Source organism: Chlorocebus sabaeus, chromosome 12, assembly GCF_047675955.1.
Source record: "Chlorocebus sabaeus isolate Y175 chromosome 12, mChlSab1.0.hap1, whole genome shotgun sequence".
NCBI lineage: Eukaryota > Metazoa > Chordata > Mammalia > Primates > Cercopithecidae > Chlorocebus > Chlorocebus sabaeus.
In genome coordinates this window covers 113,531,305-113,546,082 of record NC_132915.1, presented here as the reverse complement: position 1 = coordinate 113,546,082, position 14,778 = coordinate 113,531,305, and the positions used below count along the sequence as shown (strand labels likewise).

At 61.8% G+C, this 14,778-nt stretch overlaps 2 protein-coding genes across 2 annotated transcripts; both read left to right on the top strand.

Moving 5' to 3' along the window:
* The first annotated feature begins 12 nt into the window (after positions 1-12).
* TMEM203 (transmembrane protein 203) lies at positions 13-1,583 on the top strand. Its single transcript, XM_008005502.3, has one exon. It carries the CDS (start codon positions 262-264, stop codon positions 670-672), a length of 411 nt encoding a protein of 136 aa, XP_008003693.1. The 5' UTR covers positions 13-261; the 3' UTR covers positions 673-1,583.
* Positions 1,584-4,528: 2,945 nt separating this feature from the next.
* On the top strand, positions 4,529-14,017 carry TPRN (taperin). The gene is made up of 4 exons (XM_073022116.1): positions 4,529-6,648; positions 12,944-13,181; positions 13,270-13,376; positions 13,461-14,017. Exons 1-4 carry the CDS (start codon positions 4,828-4,830, stop codon positions 13,521-13,523), a joined length of 2,229 nt encoding a protein of 742 aa, XP_072878217.1. The 5' UTR covers positions 4,529-4,827; the 3' UTR covers positions 13,524-14,017.
* The last annotated feature ends 761 nt before the right edge of the window (positions 14,018-14,778 follow it).

The following is a 14,778-nucleotide window of genomic DNA, read 5'->3' as shown; positions in this document are numbered from 1 at the left end:
CGGAAGTGACGCACTAGGGACGCGCCCGGTGGGGCATGGCGTCCGATCGAGGCGGGCGTCCAGCGGCGGCCAGGGTTGAGTCCCGGGTCGGGGCCAGGGGATTGCCGGCGCACCAGGGCCGAGGGCTGGGGCTGGCGGGGCCGCTCGCTACCTCTTGCTCGCAGCAGCGGCGGCAGGCGCGGGCGAGGGCCACGGGGAGAGGAGACGCAGCCCCGCGGGTGGCACGCTCGGCCGGGCCCCGGCCCGCGCTCAACGGGCGCGATGCTCTTTTCGCTCCGGGAGCTGGTGCAGTGGCTAGGCTTCGCCACCTTCGAGATCTTCGTGCACCTGCTGGCCCTGCTGGTGTTCTCTGTGCTGCTGGCACTGCGTGTGGATGGCCTGGTCCCGGGCCTCTCCTGGTGGAACGTGTTCGTGCCTTTCTTCGCCGCTGACGGGCTCAGCACCTACTTCACCACCATCGTGTCCGTGCGCCTCTTCCAGGATGGAGAGAAGCGGCTGGCGGTGCTCCGCCTTTTCTGGGTCCTCACGGTCCTGAGTCTCAAGTTCGTCTTCGAGATGCTGTTGTGCCAGAAGCTGGCGGAGCAGACTCGGGAGCTCTGGTTCGGCCTCATTACATCCCCGGTCTTCATTCTCCTGCAGCTGCTCATGATCCGCGCCTGTCGGGTCAACTAGCCTCACCGAGGTGCCGGAGAGGGAGCGCTGGACGGCTAGAATGCTGACCTCAAGCCGAGGCCCTACCAGCGCCGCACCGGAGGAGAGGCTCTCTAGTCTAAAGGCAACTCCTGCTTGCGCCGAACTGAGTGCCCGGTTTCCCTATTTCAATCCTGCCTGAAATGGTTTCTTCAGCAGGGTTTAAAAGAGCAACCTTCATCCTGAAAATGTATTTCTTTTTATTTAATGCTTTGAGTAGATAATCCTGAATTGAGGTCCTGAGGAGGCCCCCAGGCCAGACAGTCCTGAACCCCTCTGACACTTGGAAGCTGAATATAAGTAAAATGTCCCAGTGGACTCTGAGTATTTCCTGTGGATCCTGGGAAAGTACTGTTGCATAAAGGCTGCAAAGCTGTACTCAGGAATGTCCTCCAACCAGCAGCGCTGACCTGAGAGCTCCCTGTGCCGTCCATCCAGACCAGACTTCGGTAGATGCCTTTGTTAGATCAAATGTAAACCAGCTTGTGTCTCCCCCATGCCACGAGAGATTGGCTTTTTATTCCAGTCTAGGCAGAGAGAGAATGTTGAATAAGAGCACGATTAGGGTCCTGTGTGGTTATCTCTTGCCCACGAAAAGAGCTCTGCTGTCCAGGCACTGCTTGGTTTCCTATCCCAGCGAAGACTGCAGTTCCGTGGACCTTTTCACCACCTTGTGGCTGGCACTCGTAGCACACCTGAGACAGATTTAAGCCTCCCTGAGAGACTGAAGAGAGGAACAGGTGTCGGATACTCATAGGCACTGAGACCTACAAATGGGAAACTTGTGAGTGGCCCAGCTTTGTTGGTCTACGAACTTTGGTTTGATGCCAGTCAGGTGCCAAATGAGAACCTTTGCTGAGATGCAAATAAAGTAAGATAATGTTTTCCTGAAATGAATAGTGGTTGCCTGTACCCCTCAAAGGTTAAATGTGATGAATATTGAGATACTCCCTGCTGCATGGTGTAACTGGTTACAGAGCTGCAGTTTCAGATGGGTTGAAACCTGTGACTAGAGCTTAGTGGATGGTGGTGGTGGTGGGAATCACTTGTTCTGGAGAATCCCTCCTTCCTGCTCTAGGAGGCGGGTAACTCAGGCACCCACCCCACCCCGTGTGAAGACAACAGTCTAGGCTCACGTTGAAGACCCGTTGAATAGTTTGTGACCCCAGAGCCCGTGACTTCTTGCCAGTGTGTGATATTGTGTGGGCCTTGGCACTCTGTAGCGCGGGGATCAGCAAACAATGTCCTGAGGCCTGTTTTTGTGTGACCCTTGAGCTGAGGATGGTTTTTACACCCCTAAATAATTAAAAGCAGGCCGGGTGCGGTGGCTCACGCCTGTAATCCCAGCACTTTGGGAGGCTGAGGAGGGCGGATCACGAGGTCAGGAGATCGAGACCATCCTGGCTAACACAGTGAAACCCCGTCTCTACTAAAAATACAAAAATTAGCCGGGCATGGTGGTGGGCACCTATAGTCCCAGCTACTCGGGAGGCTGAGGCAGGAGAATGGCGTGAACCCAGGAGGCGGAGATTGCAGTGAGCCGAGATCGCGCCACTGCACTCCAGCCTGGGTGACAGAGCAAGACTCTGTTCCCCCGCAAAAAAAAGCAAAAGCAGAACGTGTGACAGAGAGTGAATATGACCCTCAGAGTCCAAGGTCTCTTAATTGGCACTCTTGGCCTTCAGGGCCAGAAGATTCTCTAGTGAGGATGCAGGCTGTTTCGCAGTGTTTCTGTCTCTCCTGGGTAGATGCCAGTAGCAACCTTCACTTGTGACAACCAGATGTTTATCTAGACATTGCCAAGGGCCCTGGGGGACAAAACTGTCCCTGGCAGAAACCAGTGGGCTAAAATATTTCCTATCTGGGGCCAGACGCGGTGGCTCACGCTTGTAATCCCAGCACTTTGGGTGGCTGAGGCGGGCGGATCACGAGGTCAGGAGTTTGAGACCAGCCTGACCAACATGGTGAAACCCCGTCTCTACTAAAAATACTAAAATTAGCTGGGCATGGTGGCGCATGCCTGTAATCCCAGCTACTCTGGAGCCTGAGGCAGGAGAATTGCTTGAACCTGGGAGGCAGAGGTTGCAGTCAGCCGAGATAGCTAGCACCACTGCACTCCAGCCTGGGCAACAGAGGAGACGCCATCTCAAAAAAAAAAAAAAAAAGTCCTATCTGGCTCGTTACAGAACAGGTGTGCTGACCTCTGCTCTCATGCATTAGCCTGGCTAGCGTATTGCAGTGTCCGCCTCTGCCTGGCGTGTATGCTTAGTTGTGTAAACCGTGGAGGGGCTTGTGTTGGAGGCAGCTTATCTGGTTTGTTGCACAGCTACGACAATGTGTCAAGCCTGGGATCGGCATAACTTTTGTCAAAGCCAGATTCAAGCTGAACAGTGGGAGTGAGTTTCCTTGTAATGTTATTTATTTCTAGATTTTGTGTTTTGTGTGTTCCCCTGTTTTATTTTGGTAGTTCAGAATTGGGCAACCCTATTAGGATAGAAGTGATGAACATTGGATGCTTCGTTTGGAAAGGCGATTTGAGGAGGGCCCTACGGGAGGAGACACTTGGCTTCTGGAAGGCTGAAGTGAAATTCTGGCCAGGCGTGGTGGCTCACGCCTGTAATCCCAGCACTTTGGGAGGCCAAGGCAGGCAGATCACGAGGCCAGGAGTTCCAGATCAGTCTGGCCAACATGGCAGAACCCTGGCTCTACTAAAAATACAAAAATTAGCTGGGCGTCGTGGCAGGCGCCTGTAACCCCAGCTACTTGGGAAACTAAGGCAGGAGAATCACTTGAATCCGGGAGGCGGAGGTTGCAATGAGCTGAGATCTTGCCACTGCACTCCAGCCTGGGTGACAAGAGCAAGACTCCATCTCAAAAAAAAAAAAAAAAAATTTATTTTTTCCAGCTTAATGGAGTGGCAGGAGAATAAGGCAATATTAAGCTAGCGGCTGCTGCAGACTGTCATGGGGCACAGAAGCTGAGAAGGGCATCCCCAAGTTAAAAAAAGAAAACCTGTTCTGCATCTTTGCAGAGACCCAGGTGACCTTGGAGCCCTGTCCCTGAAAGGCAAGTGGTGTGGGAAACAGCAGTGTCTCCTGAGCAGACTGCTGACTGCAGGGCAGGTGATGGAAAGACGGTGATGTCCACACTCCAATTCCCATCCCCATGGCTCCAAGCGATCTCCCTATTATCTGCAGGCTTGAAAGACTGTGGAAGCACTCCGAAGTCCTCCCTGGGACAGAAGGGACTTGTCAGCCTGGAGGCTGTGCCCTTAGGGTCATGGCATCTGGAGCCTTAATGGGGGAAAGTTCAACCGATGGGAGAGGAGTAGCCTTAACGTGGCGGCAGGGTGGAGTGATCAGACGCAGGGGTCGGCCCTATGGGGCCCACCTTTACCCTGGCTTTTTTTTTTTTGGCTCTTAATGCATTGGAGAACTGTCCAAGCATATAGGGCCCTGCCCTGGTGAGCCTGCTTGCGTGTGGCGGGAGAGGCTGCTTCCTTTGTGCCTGCTCCTGCACATGCTTTGTGGGGACCACGGATGGAAAGGTTGGGGTAAGAGGTTCCCACCTGGGCAGCCTATAAAAACTAGCGATTTCTGAGAAACTGGTTCTTTGGGGCTGCTCAGGGCTCCAGAATTGGCATTTCGAAGCCCCGCAGGCACCTGCCGGAGGTCGGAGGACCCCTGGTGAAAGCAGGGTCCGGGCCAGAGTGTGGCCTGTGCACCGTCCACGGGCGCGGGTGCCTTCGGTCCTGGAGCAGCCCCCTTCCTGCACCCTCAGCGGATGGAACAGGCGGCCTCGGTGCTGGCAGCGTGAGGAAGTCCCAAGCTCAGCCAAGGTCACTCGGGGCGCGGGGCCCAGGGGCCGCCCACCCAGCTCTCCCCAGGGACGCCGGGAGGCGAGAGCGCAGGGGCGGAAGTGGGGTCCGCCAGTGAGCGGCGCAAGGCGCCTGGGTGTGTCCGAGGGGCCTTCCCAATGGAGGCCGGCTCCGGTGATAGGCGTTGTCCAATGAAGTCCCTTGGGAGGCGGGGTTGAGGCGAGTGTTGTCCAATCGGTAGGGTCACCTGAGGGGCCCGCCCCCCTCTCCTGCCATAGGTGGGCGTCCCGCGCGGGGCGGGGAGAGCGGGCTTCCCCCCAATGGTCGGTGGCCCGGGAGGGGGCGTGGCCGCGGCGCCCAGGTCTGCCGCGACTGAGGCGGCCGCTCCGGCCCTCAGTCCAGCCGTCCGCGGCCGCGTTCGAAGCATGGCCGCCCTGGGGCGGCCGGGCTCGGGGCCGCGCGCTGCGGTACCCGCCTGGAAGCGCGAGATCCTGGAGCGGAAGCGGGCCAAACTTGTCGCGCTGGGAGGGGGCGCGGGGCCCGGGGCGGCGGAGCCCGAGCAGCGGGTGCTGGCCGAGAGCCTGGGCCCGCTGCGCGAGAACCCGTTCATGCGGCTGGAGGCCGAGCGGCGGCGGGGCGGGGGCGCGGCGGGGGCGCGGCTGCTGGAGCGGTACCGCCGCGTGCCCGGTGTGCGCGCCCTCCGCGCCGACAGCGTCCTTATCATCGAGACGGTGCCCGGCTTCCCGCCCGCGCCGCCCTCCCCGCCCGCCCCAGGGTCCGCGCAGATCCGCGCCGCGGAGGTGCTGGTGTACGGGGCGCCGCCCGGCCGCGTCAGCCGCCTGCTGGAGAGGTTCGACCCGCCCGCTGCGCCGCGCCGCCGCGGGAGCCCCGAGCGCGCCCGCCCCCCGCCCCCGCCGCCGCCCGCGCAGCCCCGGCTCCCGCCCGCGGCCCCCAGCCCGCCCGTCGCGCCCGGGCCCCGCGGTGGAGGGGCGAGCCCCGGGGCCCGCCGCAGCGACTTCCTCCAGAAGACCGGCAGCAACTCCTTCACCGTTCACCCGCGGGGTCTGCATCGCGGTGCGGACGCCCACCTGCTCTCCAACGGGCCCTCGGTCCCGGAGCCCCGGGCCGGCCCTGCCAACCGCCTCGCGGGCTCCCCGCCTGGGTCGGGACAGTGGAAGCCAAAGGTGGAGTCGGGGGATCCCTCCCTCCACCCGCCCCCCAGCCCCGGGACCCCGAGTGCCACTCCAGCCTCGCCCCCTGCCAGTGCCACTCCTAGCCAGCGCCAGTGCGTCTCCGCAGCCACCAGCGCCAACGACTCCTTCGAGATTCGGCCGGCCCCCAAGCCAGATATGGAGACCATCCCCTCGGGGGACCTCCAGGCCCGGGCGCTGGCCAGCCTCCGCGCAAACTCTCGAAATTCCTTCATGTTCATCCCCAAGAGCAAGGCCTCCGGGGCCCCTCCTCCTGAGGGGGTGCAGTCCGTGGAGCTGCCAAAGGGAGAGGTGGGCCCGGCCTCCCCGAGCCAGGAGCTCGGATCCCAGCCGGTGCCTGCAGGGGATGGTGCGCCTGCCCAAGGGAAGAGCCCCGTGGAGGTCGAGGCACAGTGGGCAGTCGAGGAGGGGGCCTGTCCCCGGACAGCCACCGCCCTCACTGACCGGGCCATCAGGTGGCAGAGGCCGTCCTCACCACCCCCCTTCCTGCCGGCTGCTGCAGAAGAAGCTGAGCCTGCTGAGGGCCTCAGGGTTCCTGGCTTGGACAAAAGTAGCCGGGAATACGGGAAGCCAGGGCTGCCTGTCACCTTCATCGATGAGGTAGACTGGGAGGAGGAGGCCCCCCAAGAAGCCAAACTACCCTGCTCCCTGCGCCCTGCCAGGCCCGGGTGCGTGGCAGAGCTTCAGCCCCAGGGCAGCAACACCTTCACAGTGGTGCCCAAGAGGAAGCCAGGGGCCCTGCTGGGCCAGAACTTCAGTCAGGCCAACGGGGAGCCCCGGCCACAGGAGGCCGAGGAGGAGAAGGCTGGTGGCCTCCTGGGGCCCACGCTGAAGAAGCGCTACCCCACCGTGCATGAGATCGAAGTGATTGGCGGCTACCTGGCCCTGCAGAAGTCCTGCCTCACCAAGGCTGGCTCCTCAAGAAAGAAGGTCAGTGGTGGGGGCAGGGCCACTGGCCAGGAGGGAGAGAGTGACAGCTCACAGAACTGTGTGGGCAGCACCTGCCCTGATCCCAGGACGCTTGGCTTGGGCAAAGGATAGTTTCTATATGGACTCGAGGCGAGCTGGGGCTGGGTGAGCTGTGCCGGGTCCAGGGCCCCAGTGGGGCCCCCTGACTTGGGCCATGGGGACAGCTGACCTGCTGTGTGCCTTGCGAGGCTGCTGGAGAGCACCGGGGCAGACAGTGCTGTGCCTCTTGCCAGTTCTTGTGGCTCATATGGAATTAGCGGGGCGGGCCTGTCCCTTTGTCAGTCCAGTTGGAAGAAGCAGACCTGGGCTTGTGGGCTCCTCCCTAGGCTTGGCTTTGAGGGGGTGGCCTCACATCGTCTCCTGGAGGCCCCGCTGAATGGGCGCAGGGCGCCAGGATGAGTGGGAAGAGGCCCGTGATCGGGGTTGGCCAGATCCCTGCATCACGGTCAGCCCTGGGGTGCAGCCCACCAGCCAGTTGGAGGGGGCTGTCAACGCCCCAGAAAGCACACTGGCTGGGAGCTGGGCAGGAATGCTGCGTGAGTGTCTAGTATATGCCTGTTCTGGGCCTGGGAAGCTTGCTGGGGAGAAGGGGACTTTGGAGGCTCTGAGCCAGCCAGGCAGGGGAGTCTCCCTCCTGGCCAGTGGCCTGGAACCCTCTGGGCACAGGAAAAAGAAAATCTTCAGATTCTTCCTGGTCATTCTTGCACCTGTATTTGTTCCCCGGGGCAAATTCCAAGGGCAGCTCCACGTGACTTCCCCATCTGCGGTGACCTGTCAGGAAGCAGGTGTACCTTCCCTGGGGACTGAGCGGGGGCCTGGGGCGTCTCCCTTGGCTCTTCCTGTCCAGGCACTGCCCCAGAGCCAGTGCTGGCTAGGCTCACCCCTGAGGTGGGCTGTCCTCCAGCCTCAGTTTTCCCAGGCTGGGGATGGGACCTTGCAGGCTCCCTCAGCAGACAGGCTGCTGCCTCCCTCTGTTTGCTTCCTGCCTGGGATTGGCCTTGGCATTGCGCCTCTCCCTGTCCATCCTCCCCTCCTGGAACCAGGGTGTTGGTGCTTCTGCCTGCTCTGTCTGCCGGCCCAGGCATCTATGCTAACCCTCCTGAGGTGCTTCCAGTGGGGGCTTGGGGCTGGGCACAGGGCCCCTCCCATTCCTGGAGCCACATGGGTCTGTCTCCCCAACCCTCGCCCGAGCATCACCCCAGCCCATCGAGGTGGGGTCGGTCTGATAGCCACAGCCTCTCTCCCCCAGCTCCTGTCTGCCTTTCCCTCCCCTGCATCCGTACCCTTGGCCCTGGCTACGTGAGGTGGGTGCTTCCTGGTCTTGCCCCAAAGGTGGCAGTGGGGACACCTCCCCCTTTGTAGAGAGGAATCTGCACCTCAGCTCAGGAGTCAGATGGGGTCATGGAGCTTGTGGGGCGAGAACTGAGTTCAGGTTCCTGTTTCTAGAACCCCTCCCCGTAACTTGTGTGGCCATCCCTGGGAGCCTGGCTTCTTCCTGGGACTTGAGGCCGCTGCCTAGAGCCTGGCCATGTTGCCCTCAGAAGGGACAGAACTGTGCCAGGCACGGTGGCTCACACCTGTAATCTCAGCACTTTGGAAGGCCGAGGCGGGTGGATCACGAGGTCAGGAGTTCAAGACAATCCTGGCCAAGATGGTGAAACCGCGTCTCTACTAAGAAGAGATTAAAAAATTAGCTGGGTGTGGTGGCGGGCACCTTTAATCCCAGCTACTCGGGAGGCTGAGGCAGGAGAATGGCGTGAACCTGGGAGGCGGAGCTTACAGTGAGCCGTGATGGCGCCACTGCACTCCAGCCTGGGTGACAGAGTGAAACTCTGTCTTTAAAAAAAAAAAAAAAAAAGGGACAGAACTGTGGGGGTCACTTTTGGCTGGGTTAGAATCAGAAGGGCAGGGTGGGGGCCGGAGGGCCAACAGGAGCAGAAAGATGCAGTCAGGGAGAGAAGCTGAGCCTGGGAAACAGGCCCTGGATCAGCAGGAGGGAGGAGCTCGGGCCAGCCTGAAGGGGTGGGGGTCCAGATGGACAATGCCTGGCATGGCCAGGTGGCCCGGGCAGGGCCCTGCCAGAGCAGCATGACCTGCTGGCTGTGACTTCCTGCCTGGGTACAGGCCAGCTGCCCTGCCTGGGAAGAGCCAGAATGTCCATCAGGAGGGGATGGAAGCGTGGGGCTGCCCTGCCTTTCAGAATGGCTTGCTGGCCTCGGCACAGTGGGCTGCGGGGCAGGGCTGTCCCATGTACTCTGTGGCCCCTGGGCCAGGAGCACTCACAGGTGGGGGTGCAAGGTGCCCCATGCGAGTCCTGTACCTGGCCTTGCCTGACCACCCTAGGCAGCCTTTTTTTTATTTTTTGTTTTTTGAGACAGTCTTGCTCTGTCACCCAGGCTGGAGGGCAGTGGCAGTATCTCAGCTCAGGGCAACCTCCATCTCCTAGGGTTCAAGTGATTCTACTGCCTCAGCCTCCCGAGTAGCTGGGATTACAGGTGTGTGCCACCACGCCCGACTAATTATTGTATTTTTAGTACAGACAAGGTTTCACCATGTTGGCCAGGCTGGTCTCGAACTCCTGACCTCAGGTGATCCACCCGCCTCACCCTCCCAAAGTGCTGGGATGACAGGCGTGAGCCACGGTGCTGGCCCCAGCCTTTGGTTGGGACCACTGGCTGTGTGTGACCCCAGAGCATGGGGGTGGAGTGCAGGGATTGCCGGGCCTGGAATCCAGCGGGACCTGACTGTGGGCCAATGGCTTACTGTGCGCCTCAGTGACTGGCGGTGCTGCTGCTTTTCCTGGTGTGCAGATGAAGGGCAGCTCTTCAGTGGAGTTGTCTGGGTGGTGGGAGTCTATGAGGCACCTGCCCTGGGGCTGGCTGTCCCCACACAGGGTATGATGCCCTTGCCCGCCTCTGAGGGGTGCTGCCCTGCTCTGGGCAGTGGGGGGCTGCTGGCCTATGTGCCGGGGGGGGAGCTGCCTGGCAGGCACAGGCCCATTTAAGTTGTCCATTGGCAGAAGCGGCAGGTGCACCGTCTTGCAGGCTGAGCTTGGGGCAGACTGCTGTGTGCTGTTGCAGCCGCGCCCAGGCTGCTTTCCTGGAGGGTGGGGCATCCCTTCTCATCCTCACACCTGCCACCCGTGGGACTTGGCGCTGCAGCCTTTCCTCTTCGTGCAGCGCCACCTGGCCTGGCTCCTACCTGTCTGGCTGCCCCTTCCTCTCCCCTCTGCCCTCCTCCCCTCCTCCCCTCCTCCCCTTCTGGCTCTCTGCCCAGCCGGAACATGTCAGTGTCCCCAGGGCTCAGTCCTGGACACCCAGGGCCGTCTGCCCTCACCTGCTGTGGGACTTCCGCCTCCACTCCCAAGGCCTCGCTCTCTGATCCTTAGACCCAAGTGCCACCCTGACATCTGCCCTTCCTGCTGACACCACCTCCTGGCCAGCACCAAGCCCCAGACTGGGCTCCTCCCTGCCTCTCCCCCTGTGCAGCGCCGATCCTGGGTGGCCAGGGGCTGTTGCATCTCTCACTGTTGTTGGCTGAGCCCCTTCTTGTCAACTTTCCTTCCCTTCCCGCCTCTCCACCAGCTCTTCCCATAGGTGCCACCTAGGTGGTCTTTCTGAAGCCAGGGACCCCAGCAGCTGCCTGGACCCTCCTCCCTCAGCTTTCTCATGGGTGGAGGCTGTGCCTGGCGCTGGGGCCACACTTGACTCAGGGAGCACCCAGCGTCCCGGGAGCCTGCTGTGGACATTGCACTTGGGCAGCCTGGTCTAGGGTCCGGCCACCCATGGGAGCATTGGCTGGGGCTGCGTGGGGGATGGGAGGCAGGTAGCCGTGTGCAGGGAGGAGGGAGGGGCAGGGCTGGGCTCAGCTCACACCTCCATCTGGGCAGGTTGGGGCTGGCTGCTTGGCCCTTTGTCCCGGGTGGAGGCCAGGCCCTTTGGTAACCAAAGCTAGGTGTGCACAGGCAGGGTGAGTGGAGCAAGAACAAACGGGTCCTGAGAAGCCAGGAGGCTGTGCTGGGAGGCTGGGCTGAGCCGGGACCCGCCTGCGGGCTCTCTGTTGGCTGCGCCAGGCAAAGTCCCTGATAGGCTGCATTGCCAGCCCCTGGCCACACCCTCTGCCCATCCTGCGTCCTGGGGTCTTCAGGCTGACCACAGCATGAGTCACGGGGTGTCCTGTGACCCACTGACCTGTCTCCACAGTGGGAGGGGAGGGCTGTGCACCAGCCCAGCTGAGGAGACCTGGGGAGGCAGGACGTGACCAGAGCCCTGGGCCTCAGCTGAGGGCAGACAGGGGCTGCCTGTCCACCCCCCGCTCCCCACCGCCTGGCCAGGCTGTACCAGGCTCAGGGCCCATGTGCACCCAGCCCCCGCAGCCCCCCTGCTGGGACTGGTCATGTGCACGAGCGAGGGCACTAATCCTGCAGCCCTGGCAGCCGGCCCTTCTGTGTTCTCAGCCATGGGGGCTGGGCCTGGAGGGCTTCGGGGTCATCTGGGTTAGCTCCACGTATCCAGGGCGACTGGAAGCCCCATTTGTTGCTGGACTTTGGGGCTGTGGGAGACCTCTGGCCCACCAGCCCCGTCCTGCCTTGAGCACCTCCACCTGGGGTATCTGTCCCAAAGCATGAGTCTGGGAGGGCTGGGTGACCCCATCCCCAAGTGGGCTGGCAGTGGGTGGGTGTTTGTAGGGTCTGTCCCAGCCTCTCCCTGCCTGGCCTCCTGTGGGATGAGCGTTGGAGGGCCAGGTGGGCCTAGCCACAGGCAGGGCAGTTAAGGGACAGGTGCCTTTCTCCTTGTTTTGTCTGACCCAGGTGGCCTCCCCCTCCCCCACTCATCCATGCAGACAGCTGGGGTATCGAGGCCTAGGGTAGGGAGGCAAGCAGGCAGCTGAGTTGCCCAGCAGGGCTCTGTGTGAGCTGTGCTGAGAAGGGAAGCTGGAGGTTTGGGCACAAAGGGTGGCCCCCCGGTTGTGGGAGGTGGGGATGTTCATGGTGAGAAGGGACCCAAGGGTACGCTTGGCTGTGGGCCGTGTGGCCACTGCGGGAGAGGGCATGATGGCGGGAGCGTGTGCCCTCGGCCCTGTCCTGGCAGCCCTGTGTGGCCTCAGCTGCTTCCTGAGAGGCTGTCTCATCCTACTGTGCCTGGCTGCGGTGGTTCTCTGCCTGGGGCCCGGCTCCTGCCTCTGGGTCCTTCTAGGGGAGGAGGAGGAACTTGAGCTGCTGGTGTCCTGTGCCCAGGAAGAGTTTAATATTTCGAGCTCCGGCAGGGCCGCTCCCATCTGCTGCAGGTGGGGGCTGCTCATTTTCATGGGGGACCACTGGGGCCGGGCTGAGTGCAGCTGAGCGGTGGGAGCTCGGCTGTTGTGGGGAGCTTAGCCCCATGCAAGCCCCGGTCAGGGGAGATGGAGAGTCCTGACCACTGCTCCCATTGCCCCTGGGAACCAGCAGCCCTGCCTGGGCTTCAAGGCCACTGGGGAAAGGAAAGCATTTGCTCAGATGTGAAATCCTGCAGCCTACGAAGTGGGGACGGAGGACGAGGGCCAGAGGGACAGCAGGGTGAGGAAGGGGTCATTGCTGGGGTCGCTGGCACCCAGGCTCAGTAGAGGCGGTTCCACACTCTGCACAGCCTCAGGCCAACTCTCAACTATGTTAGGTGGGTGATGGTGCCTGGGGCTACCGCCCCGCCTTGACGCCTCACAGAGGCCCTTGTCAGCAGTGGGGAGGTCCGTGCTCTGCCGGATTGTCCAGGCATCCAGTAAGCCAGGACATGAACTTGGCTTTAGAGAGAGGCCCCAGACACCAGCAGGAGCTGCCTGGAGTCTAGAGGGCAAGACCCCTGAGGGGACAGCCTCTCTTCCGCCCTGTTCCTGCTCTAGTGGGAGGGGATGTGTCCACCCCAGTGTCCCCCCAGCTGGTGCTCTGCCCAGACAGCAGAGCAGGAGGGTCCTGAGATGGTAGCCCCGGGAGCTGGTTTAGACGCTTCTGGGGACACAGAGGCTTTGGGCTTCTGGTCCTGATCAGAGTTTGCTCCCTGGTTGGGATGGGGAGGGGAAGTTGGCCCCCAGGGTGGAGGGGATGGACGTCAGCAGGGTCCAGCTGGAGAGGTCTTCGCCCACCTCCTGGAGCCACCTCCTGATGGTGCATCCGGCGCGTCCGGTGCCCCACTTGGGTCAGCCTCATCCTGAGGGCTGGACGTGAGCCCCTGGCATTGTGCCCATGTGGGCCCTCAGCCCTCATTCATGTGACTCTCACTCCCAGATGAAGATCTCCTTCAACGACAAAAGCCTGCAGACCACATTTGAGTACCCTTCCGAGAGCTCCCTAGCACAGGAGGAAGAGGTGGAGCATGAGGAGGAGGAGGAGGAAGAGGAGGAAGAGGAAGAGGAGGAAGAGGGTTCCGGCTCAGAGGAGAAGCCCTTTGCACTCTTCCTGCCCCGGGCCACGTTTGTGAGCAGCGTGAGACCGGAGAGCTCTCGGCTGCCAGAGGGCAGCTCAGGTGGGTGCCCACCTAGGGGGACAGGCAGCCTGGGTGGGGTGGAGCCTGGTCTGTGTCCACATGTCCACGTGTGCATCTCCGTTCACAGGCCTGTCCAGCTATACCCCGAAGCACTCTGTGGCCTTCAGCAAGTGGCAGGAGCAGGCACTAGAGCAGGCCCCGAGGGAGGCAGAGCCTCCGCCCACAGAGGCCATGGTGAGCTGCAGGGGAGGGGAGCGCTGCGGGGAGTCTGATGCCTGGGCGAGCCCATGTGTCCACATTCTGTTCTCTCACTTTCAGCTCACACCTGCCAGTCAGAATGACCTCTCGGACTTCCGCAGCGAGCCAGCCCTTTATTTCTGAGCCCAGCACTGCCAGGACCAACGCTGAGCCCCAGCTGTGGGAGTCCCGGAAGCTGGGCAGTAGCCAGGGACTACTGCACCCACTTCTGCCTTGTCTGGCCTCACTGTATTCCACCCACCCCTCCTGGCCCTGGAAGCAGCCAGGGTGCCTCCTGCCATTGGGACCAGGTCTGGGTCTCACTCCCCAGCCCTGGTTTGGGAGGGCCCAGGTGGGGAGTGGGGTGGGGAATTGCCTGTGGGTGAGGTCAGGGGCCTGCTGGGTGGTGGCTATCTGCAACCCGGCAGGGGACTGTGCAGATTCTACACCTGGCAGTTCCCTGTCCTGTCTCCTCAGCCTGCCTCCCAGCGGCCATGGGGGGTCTGGGGTGAAGGGCTGTCCCAGCTACTTGTCCTCTGCAGGACCCTAAGCCCCTGCCCGCAGCCCCCATGCCCTCTGTGATGAGTGGCATCTTTCCTGCCTCTGACGATGGACTCAATAAACAGCACTGGACAAGGCTGCTGGCATCCCCACTGCGTGGTCCTTGGCTGAGAGGGGAGCAGGGGCAGGTCTCTGCAGTAAGAGGCCACATGGGGTACAGTGGGCCCCAGCTTGCACATCTGTGCCAGGGTGTGTGGGAGGGGACCCCAGTCTGGTACCCCCAATCCTTGATGTCCCAGTGGCCCAGGCTCTGACCCCCCAACTTCTACGGCCTGTTAACCTGTTGTCCCTCTACCCCAGCCTCCCAGAGCTGGCACTGTGGGAGGTAGGATGCCAGGCCTGCTGTCAGGGGCCTAGACTTCAGGTGGGAGGGTGAGTGTTGCAGCTGTTGGGCCTGAAGTGACTTCTCTGAGGGGCCCAGAGCCTGTGGAGGGACCAAGGGAAGGGCAGCATGAGGGCAGCACAGGGTACAGTGTCTCCTGCTGGGCTTGGCGTGCCCCCTGACCCACAGGATGAGGCAAGTGGGGATCAGCACCTGCCCGGGCAGCCAGATCTGGGGCTGTTTACAACCCTCTGAACCCAAGCCCTGTTTCCTCCCTGGAGAACCAAACCCTAGAGCAGAGAGATGCTGTCCAGCCAGACTCCGGTGGAAGGAGAGTCTGGTGTATTTCCCTGGTTGGGGGGTGGGCCCAGTTCTTTTCTGGACCCTCTGGATCAACACACGCTTCCCAAATAGGCCCAGTCCTCAGGCAGTGCTTGGTTGCTGCAGGGACAGGACAGAGGCCCCAGGGCACACGGAAGGATGGAGGTGGCCAGTGCTTGGCATGCGGCCAGGGAA

Coding starts and splice junctions, on each gene's coding strand:
- TMEM203 (XM_008005502.3), top strand. CDS start 262: ATGCTCTTTTCGCTCCGGGAGCTGGTGCAGTGGCTAGGCTTCGCCACC.
- TPRN (XM_073022116.1), top strand. CDS start 4,828: ATGGTCGGTGGCCCGGGAGGGGGCGTGGCCGCGGCGCCCAGGTCTGCC. Junction 6,649..12,943: donor CTGGCTCCTCAAGAAAGAAG/GTCAGTGGTGGG, acceptor TCTCACTCCCAG/ATGAAGATCTCCTTCAACGA. Junction 13,182..13,269: donor GCTGCCAGAGGGCAGCTCAG/GTGGGTGCCCAC, acceptor CTCCGTTCACAG/GCCTGTCCAGCTATACCCCG.